Genomic DNA, 9,601 nt, shown 5'->3' on the forward strand with positions numbered 1-9,601 from the left:
AGTGATCTAATGCTCGCTTTTTTTTATAACATTTATTATTTTTGGTTAATATTAAGTTATTTAGCAAATGTCAAAATAAATATAAATTTTTCATACTGTACATTATCATGTTGCAATGCCAAAATTCACTTGTAGCAGTGTAGTTTTTAGTGTTTTATTTTAATATATATTAATAAAATAATACAGAGCTTTAATATAAGACATTTATTGGTTATTTGGTCATTACATGGAAAGAATTATTGGTATTAGTCTGAAATGTAATATCAATGCATCCCTAAGTAAATTAGTATAGAACTAGCTTTTTTTTTTTTTTTTAAGTACACAACTTTTCAAAAGTTTGGAGTTGGTCAGATTTTTTTTTATTAAAAACAGAGTAAAAAATTCCAATTTGAAATGAGTTTTCTATATTAATATATTTTAAAATTTAGATATGCTGCTTAATATTTCTGTGGAAACCATGATACATTTTTCTTCAGGGTTATATGATAAATTGAAAGTTTAAAAGAACAGCATTAATTTAAAAAGATAAATTCTTTTGCAACATTAATGACTTTACAATCACTTTTGATCAATTTAATGCCTCCTTGCTAAAAAACAAAAATTATTAAAAAAAAATCATACTGACTGCAAAATTTTGAATGATAGTGTAGACAATCAGTCAAGAAAATAGAAACAAATTTAATTGATCCGAACTACTGAGAAAATAAATGCACAAATGCAACAGATTCTCCAAAATAAAAGCATATCAATAGAATCTTACCACTGTCAATTAGCATTTTATATAGAAAACCTTTAAAAGGTCTCCCAGATTCAAACTAAACCTTTTACTGAGAGTTAAATAAACAATGAAAATTTTAAAGCATATAGTAACTCTCGTAATAGATCTCAACAGGCCATTAATAATGAGCTCATCTTCCATCACAATCAGTGGTAACAATGAAAGAGCAAACACAGGACTGATGAGGTAAACAGACAGGTAAAGGAGGTTACCTTAATCAGGTTGCTCAAGGCCAAGTAGCATGCAGCTAGCTGGCAGACCCGATGCACAAAGCTCTTCCCCGCACCCTGACCCTCCCAGAGGCCATGCGCTCGCCCTCTCAGCTCTGCCAGTTCAGACTCTCTGGAGCGCATCTCCTCCAGCAGCATCTGAGGGTGTGCAATCAGGGGTCACGAGGCAAGCAGGGGTCACAGAAGAATAAAGACGAATGTTCATGCCATGAAAAACCACACTAAAAGCCAACATGAACACATCCACTGAGATGGACAAGTCACGTTCTCCAAACAACAAGAAACTTTTACTAAACACACTTAATACATTAGGGCACAAAAGACCACCACAAGCAAATTTTTTGCTTCTTTTCTCTAGATGGAAAAAGAGCAGACTGTGAAATTGTCAGTTAGGCAGACACAGTTCATGATAATAGAGTCTATCATGTTGGGTGCACTCTGGGGATAAAGGGATTAAGAGGGAAAGTGGGTAAAAGCAGGGGAAGGGGAGATGGGAGGGGATGGATAATCACTCGGAGGACCTCCACACACTGTACAGATACACTGTTGGAAATGCAATTGCCAACAGAGCAGACAAAAGGGCCCAGCAGGCGACAAACGCAATACAAAAATAGAGATGAAAGATCTTGTGATAAGGCAAAAATAGAAATGTTTATCTTTACAACCTCTATTCATATTATTGTCAAATTGTTCATTGGGGTTTTTGTTCTTTGAGTGCAGTTGGAGAGCGAGAAATTAATTGCATGTCAGCTTAATCCTCAATTCTGTCAAAAAGCTTGACTCAGCGGAATCATCGACAGACATGGTTTATTTCATTATCTCCAGCAGATCCTACTCCTGTTCAACTCGTTTAATTGAGCTTAAGTACTGCAAAATCCACTGCCACAGTTAGCTGATTTCATCTGATCATTTAATTACATGTTTAAACAGCTAGATTATGTTCAAATGACTTGAAAAGAAGAAAAAATGTATTTTTAATAGTCTCCAAATGTTCAATGCATAATCTATTGATCATAAATCAAATATTCTTCTGTCAATGAATTACATTACACTGATTTTCAAGGTACAGTCAGCGAGGACAAGAATCTTAATAGAAGTGATTGATTTCATTCTGGCAGATCAAAGCTCTTATGAATAAGTATAAATAAGTCAGTAAGACTATCTGGGTTTACCTGAAGTTTGGAGAGCTCTAGTCTTTTGGCAGGCAGGTCATGGAGGCGAGCGCTGCTCTCCTGCACACTGATCTCAGTCCTGTTCAGCCAGTCTTGAAGGGGTTCCACACTTGCCTCAAAGTCCTGCATCTGAGACTGCAAGACCTAAAAGTACATATTCATAGACATTACATATGTTCCTTAAGCTGTATATGGTTTTTAATTTATAAATAAAATAACATAAAATGGTCACACTTTATTTTAAGGTCCAGTTCTCACAATTAACAAACCATTAACTTCGACTTTTGCCTCAATATACTCCTAATTTGTTGCTTATTAATAGTTTGTAAGGTAGTTGTTAAATTGGCTAGGATTAGGGATGTAGAATATGGTCATGCAGAATATGTGCTTTATAAGCACTAATAAACAGCCAATATGTTAATAATAGGCATGCTAATAAACAACTAGTTAATAGTGAGAACTGGTCCCTACACTAAAGTGTTACAAATAAAATAAAATAAAATAAAATTTGCAGAGACACTTTTACTTATTAAAAATGTAAAGTGAGCAGGGTATTAAAAATAAAATAGTAATATCCAGAGATGTCTTTAAAAAATTCACTCAACTCTACTCAGCTAACTCTACTAATAAAAAAATAAAAAAAACATATATACATAAAATACGCAGAAACGTATGTACTCATCTCTACGCAGCTCTACCTGTAAGGCCGTCTCTCTTCTCTGTAAGCTGTCCATCAGGCTCTTCCAGTCATCTTTGGTTGCATTTGCTTTGGTCCTGGTCACCTCCACTCTGTCGGCAGGCACCACGTTACTAAGCTGCTCTCCATAGGTCAGGACAGCGTTCAGTCTGGTCTGGCCCTGCTCCTTGTCACTTTTGAACTCCTGTGGAGCAGAATGAGCAAGACGTCAGCAACACAGACACATGTAGACTATCACAGAGCAGAGGGCAGCAAGTGCAATGAGTCACGTCCAGACATTGACAGGCACCCAGCAGGGATCTCCCACCATCTGTGAGGCGTGCACGTCCCGTCTTTTTTCTGTCTTTCTCCACTCAAATGGTACAGATGCAATTATGTATGACCCAAAGCATGTCTGCCGCTGTGTTGGTGGTTCAGGGCAGTAAGTCATGCGGAAACATTGTTCCACATTTGAAATGTATTTGATGGTAAATAAAAAATGAGGAGCGTTGTTTCCATCTTTCATTCTCAGTAACCCTGTTCCGCTTCTTTCTTCATATATCTCCCTTTTTATTGTTGTACATGACCTATGATACATCTAGGCCCACACAGAATCTTTGCTGATCTGTGCTTTTTTTTCTCTGCTGATTGTGGGGAAAATATGTGCAGTATTCTGTGGAATGAATTTATGTATGGAGACAAATGCTAAAAAGAGGTTGAACTGGTTTTGCTTCAGGACCCATATTTTTCATTGGACGGCAAGTGGTGACCCAATACATTGCCAAAATTAGCGTAAAAATTGAATTTGAATGGTTTCATGATCTCAGCAACTAAAAATTTTCCACACTAATCACAGACTGTGGTCAAAACAAATAACGTTTACCCTCATTGCAAGTGAACTTGTATTTTGTCTTGGTTGGTGAGGACATGTGTGCATGTTGGCATCTGCCTAATGTGACTAGCTAGCTGTGACAGAGGAATTTGTAGCAAAATAGTCTTCTGTGTCCATAACAAAAGAGACAGACAGTAAATGTATTATCCTTTCTTTTTCTTTTTAAAAATTAATGTCACTACATTCCAAAAATATATATTTTTAAATAAAATAAAATAAATCTGAAAGCTGCTCAAAATAAAGTTTTATGATTTGACATAAATACATAAATACATTTTAAGAAGTAAAAAATGAAATAAATTATAATAAAACAAAACGAATTGTAATAAAACAAAATAAAATAGTAACATAAAAATATAAAGAACATTTTCCTTATTTACATGATACAGTATTTGTCAGAGTTCTGTCACTTCGGTCTAGTGTAATTCATGGTTTTGTGACAGAGCCCTGACACTCCCGTCATGTCTTTGTTTTCATGTGAGCGTGCGGCTTCGAGAGTGCTCGAGCCGTGCGCTCTCGTCTGCGTGCACTGTTTCATGTTGGAGCATAGTGTTCGGATCCCGGCACTCAGGTCTTGAGTTTCGGTTTCGTTTCGGTGTCCGGACACTCGCGCTCCATGTTCTGTCTGTTGTGGGAGCGTGCGGTCTCGAGTTCGCTCGGCCGTGCGCTCTTCTGTCCACGTGTTTTGTGTAGCACGCGGTTTGTGTTCAGCCGCGTGCTTTTCTTGTTGTCTTGTGTGAACACGTGGCTTATGAGTTTTCTCATTAGCTGCTTGTTCGTGTCTTTTTGTTCAAGCACATGGCTTGTGATTTGTTTGGCTGGCCATGTGCTTGTGTTTTGTTTTGTGTGAGCACATGGCTTTTGTCTTTGTTTCCTGTATGCCATGTGCTCTCATGTCAATTGTCTTGACCCCACCCATCTTGTTACCTGATTATTGGTTAATTTGCCCCACATGTGTTCCCTCGTTACCCTCCTCATTTGCTCTCCATTTATTCTCCCTGTGTTTGCAGTCCTAGGTCAGTTCGTCACCCTATCTCCCTGGATGTGTCCTGTCTTGTCGTGTCGTGTCGAGATCCTGCCTTGCCTAGCCTTGCCAGCCTGTTTTTCCCCCACGGGGTAGTTTTTGTTGTCTGTTTTGTTTTATTTTATTAATAAAGCCCTTATCTTCCGGCACTATTGAGTCCTCGCTCCATCCTTCATCCCCCGACCCTGACAGTATTTCTGATGTAACGTGAACAGAAGGTTAACAAAACAAAATAAAATAAAATCCATCAGGCACATGGACCCTGAAGATTTTGATGTCCACAACAAAAGATACAGAAAGTGTTTTCTCTCCTTTTTTTAGGCTAATATAACTGCATTTTATTATTTCCATTATTTTTTACCAGGGCAGACCAGTGACCCATTTTTGGGTCACAACCGAACATTTAAGAACCACTGACAATTACACTATTATGGGAAGATAGAAATAAAAAGCCAAAATATTTAAGAAATGAAATTTGAGATATTTTAGATAATCTTCAGAACTCTCAGGTGATTTCCGTCCAGGTCTAACTATGTCTCTTCCATCATAGCTATACATCATTACTGTGCATTTTCCCTGCGCTCTCATGGGTTTTCTACCGTGCTAATTGAAGTCATAAATAGACCAGTCTGGCACATCTTTGGCTGAATGGTGGCCTCATAAACTGGCCCATGGGACCTGAGAAGGGCTATCACTTTATCAAAATCTGGCTACTTGACTTGGCTACTACATGACAGGAATAGAGACAACCTGCTGTGGCCTGGCTATGGCTATGTTCCAGGAATCTTGAAATTTGCCCAGTTAGGATGAGCCCTCCAGGACAGAGTACTGTCCACAGCCATTCCACTCTCTCACCTGGATCCGCTGGAGAGCGATGGAGGCATCCTGGATGCTATGAGGGGAGTCAAAGCATTTGGCAGTAGAGATGTTGGCATTGACCATCCACTGCCGGAAGTCATGCAGAGAAGAACGGAAGCGTTGTTCCAGCAGCTTCTCCTTATTCTGACATTCCCGGGAGGCTCGTAGGCTTAGGCTAGGGAGGAAGATGCACAGAGCAGTATTTGAAAAGGAAAGGGTGAAAAGGGGGGATGGGGCTTAAAATGGGTGAGTGTAGGGGGGCTGATAGCGCAAGGTGAGCAGACATCTGTTTCAATGACAGGCTCTCTCAGAGGGAGAGTTTGGGTATCAGAAAGTAAAAACGCAGCAGAACCTGCACACACAAAAATACAGTAGCATGTCTGCACACAGATACACACTCACATACACGAATGCGGATGAGGTTAAAGTGGGCAGTGGAGGGAAGATAAGCATGTTTTTTTGCTGCTATACCTGAAAAGCATGTTAACGAGGCAAAGCCTGCTGTCATGACAGGTGCTCTCAGCTGAAACACTCACTTTAGATGCAGCGCTATGAGGTGCAATATATCACAACCTTTCATTCACCTCAGTGCACTAAATTTATACTGTATGTGTAAATGTATTCCGTTAATTAAATACAGCGTGTGTATTTAACATACAAAACAAACAATGAAATATGAATGAATAAATACATAGAAAAAAATAGTGTTTTTTACATTTTCAAAACAAACAACAATATTTTTGTATTAATTTATTCCTTTTTTATTAATTTCTCTATTAACTTATAATACTATTTTTGCATTTATTTTCAATGATATAGTTTTATACATTATTTTTGCTTTATTATTAATATTATTATTTTAAATGTGTTTTTGTCTGGTAAACACATTGTTTTTACAAAATCTTTAAGGTCAATAAACCCTGCAAATAAAACTGTCTTTAGTACATTTATCAAATTTAGGCCTCAGTTTATTTATTTTAATTATATTTAATTTAATTACATTTAATTATATATCTTTATTATATGCATTAATCGCTGTATATATAATCTATAATACATAAAATATTTTTTTTTTACATTTCATAGATTCTTTTCAAAACTAAAAACAACTCTATATTATTTTTATAAATTATTAAATTAAATAAATATAAAATAATATCAGTTATTAGATATTATAATAAATAAATAGTATTTTATATTTTTTAATTTGAATAAATTCTTTTTTAGCTTTACATTATTATAAATTATTTGCTTCTTATTTTTAATATGTTCCCTGCTCGTCAACATACAGTCTTTACAATATCCAAAATCTTTAAGGTCGATAAACCTTACAACAATTAAACCAGCCACATGCCATAAGCAGTGGAGACATTTATGGGAAGCTCTGTAAGAAACATCCATCTTCTACTTGTCTACAAAGGCTAAACAAACTTTCAAGGAATGGACAGCTAAACAAAACCAGATGGTGACCATTTGACTTCAAAAACCTTCAACCTCATGCATATGCGTTCATGTCAGCGGCACACTCACCTGTTGTGTAGCTTGATGAGAGCGCTGACTCTGTCCGACTGCGGACCCAGATCACTGGAAAACCCACACAGCTCATTGAGCTGCGCCTTCAACTTCTCCTCCATAACTTCAGCTGTCTGAAGGCCCTCCAGAACACCCTGACGAACACACACAAACACACAAAGCAGGGGTGAGTGTCAATGCACAGGCTAAACTTGACACTTAAAATCTCATTTATCGTCTTGATGCTTCTTCATGCACAGTTGTGCACACACACACACACACACATATTTGAGCATTAACACACAGCTCTATTCAAGTCCAAGACAGGGCTTCTTACAAAAGCATTTCTGTTCTTCAACGAGTCCAGGAAGCCTTCCCACTTCTCGGAACATGCCTGAGATTATACAGAGCCAAAGTGGTGCCTCTCTCTCTCTCTCTCTCTCTCTCTCTCTCTCTCTCTCTCTCTCTCTCTCTCTCTCTCTCTCTCTCTCTCTCTCTCTCTCTCTCTCTCTCTCTCTCTCTCTCTCTCTCTCTCTCTCTCTCTCTCTCTCTCTCTCTCTCTCTCTCTCTCTCTCTCTCTCTCTCTCTCTCTCTCTCTCTCTCTCTGTGCTTCCACCCTCCCCCTGACCCTCTCTTTAAAAACAAGAGGGAAATGCTTCCCTGACTTCCCCCTATAGAACACTTCCTCCCTCAATCTCTCTCCTCCTCTTCCTTCTCTCACTCCTCCCTGTCTTCCACTTTGCACGCCGTGGTTCTCCCTCTCTTTCACACTCTTTGGCGGCTCTCATTCACTCTTCCTCGCCTTTGACATGTTCTCTCGTTTGCGTTCCCACTCTTTCTCTCTCTCTCCCTTTCACATTCTCCCCTCCTTCCTCCCCGCCTCCTCTCCTCTTCTCTCTCCCGGTGGGAGTCAGCTGTCAGATGTTGAGGAGCTTGATCCGCACAAACGAGCATGTAACACAACCAAGTCCGGACACCGGAAACATGGGATGAGAGAAAGTACGGAAACATTGAGGGACTTGAAAAATCTGCAATCCTTTTTCAATTATCTGAGCAGCAAGATGCAGATGGAAGTATAAACAACCCCCGCAGCAGAAAAACATATTAGGACCCACTGTAGTTTATGAGAAAGAGCCAGACATAACGAAAACAGACAAGAGAGGAAAGGGAGAAAAGAGATGCTCTGTACTATATAGGCTAAATATTAGCCTATTTTCTGCCTATAACCTTGTGAATGAGTGTGTGTTGTTACAAAATGATCAAATTCTTCACCAAACTGTGTGACTTTCCAAACAGTACGTGTGAGAGCTTACATAATATACACTGTAATTAAATAGCATTTAGGCCTACCTTATACACTCCCCCTTCCCTCTTCATCTCTCCCAGTTACCTTGGCGATCGTCCATCCCTCCACCGCCGCAGCTCCGCTATTCCTCCGCTCGGCGCTGCTCAGTCCCTCGCTCCACTCCTTGAGCTGGCCCTCCAGCTTCTCCATTTCTCCCTCCAACTGCGCTGTCAGCCGTGTCTGCTCCCGCTCGGCCCCTGTCGCCGCGGCCACGGTGGTCTCGAGAGCGTCGCGAGCACGTAGCGAAGCTCCCTCCCACTGGTGCAGCGCTCGCGCCAGCGCCGCCACTTCTCCATCCATCAGCTCGCAGCCCGCCGCCGCCGTGTGCCTTCCGGCTCTCTCCGCGCTCAGCCGCACGCGCCGCAGCCGCTCGCGCCCCTCGCACGCGCCGCGCTCCAGCAGCTCCTGGAGGAGGGAGGGAGAGAGGAAGGGTAAAGTTGCTACGGAAACTGCCGCATCGGTGGCTGCTTGTTATCCAAGTACTGCCGCCGCGTGAGACTGACTGACTGTTCAAGCGCGCTAAAAACTCTCTCATCGGATCTGTTCCTCACGCTTCAGAGGATAAACTCTCCTTTCTGCCACCTCCCTCTTTTTTTATTCATCTCAATTACCATCATTTTCCTACATGAATATCTACTTGTTTACTTAGTCTAAGCAATTAGAATTTCATTCATTCATTCAGCAACGAGTAGGTATTATCCAATGTAAAATTAATTTTTTTATTTTTTTTTGCAATTAAATGTTTTCTTCATAAATAGCTATTAATAAATGACATTAAATGTTAGTCAAATTAAATAAACGGCATACAACGGCATACAAAATACAACAGCAGCGCAGAGTAAGAAAGCTGCAGTTTCAAAAAAACAAAACAAAAATGAATAAAAGTGTAATATTAATTAAACAAGTCATTAAAAAAAGGTCAAGAAGATTAAAGTGTAAAATAATCATTTAAACGTTCAATAGGAAAACAAAATATATGTGACCCTGGACCCAGGGTCGGCACCAGAGCGCACAAAGTGAGGGGGCAGGCACAGTTTTTTTTGGGGGGGGGGCTGCTTTGAGAAAAAAAAAAAATCTGAAAGTAATTTTCAGATGAAACGGGAAAAAAAGGGAA

The 9,601-nt window shown here is 39.5% G+C and overlaps 1 protein-coding gene across 2 annotated transcripts in view; it reads right to left on the reverse strand.

The window, feature by feature from the left end:
- The window catches only part of LOC107659217 (nesprin-1-like), a 99,752-nt gene that overhangs the window by 66,167 nt on the left and 23,984 nt on the right, over positions 1-9,601 (reverse strand). For both annotated transcript variants that reach the window (XM_016448085.1, XM_016448084.1), the window contains exons 37-42: positions 8,533-8,892; positions 7,161-7,297; positions 5,628-5,805; positions 2,879-3,061; positions 2,181-2,324; positions 991-1,146 (exon numbers count right to left, since the gene is read on the reverse strand). In XM_016448085.1, coding sequence (XP_016303571.1) covers positions 991-1,146; positions 2,181-2,324; positions 2,879-3,061; positions 5,628-5,805; positions 7,161-7,297; positions 8,533-8,892 — 1,158 coding nt within the window. The remainder of the gene's footprint in view (positions 1-990; positions 1,147-2,180; positions 2,325-2,878; positions 3,062-5,627; positions 5,806-7,160; positions 7,298-8,532; positions 8,893-9,601) is intronic.

The sequence above is a fragment of the Sinocyclocheilus anshuiensis genome, unplaced genomic scaffold, assembly GCF_001515605.1.
Source record: "Sinocyclocheilus anshuiensis isolate Anshui unplaced genomic scaffold, SAMN03320099.WGS_v1.1 scaffold423, whole genome shotgun sequence".
Lineage (NCBI taxonomy): Eukaryota > Metazoa > Chordata > Actinopteri > Cypriniformes > Cyprinidae > Sinocyclocheilus > Sinocyclocheilus anshuiensis.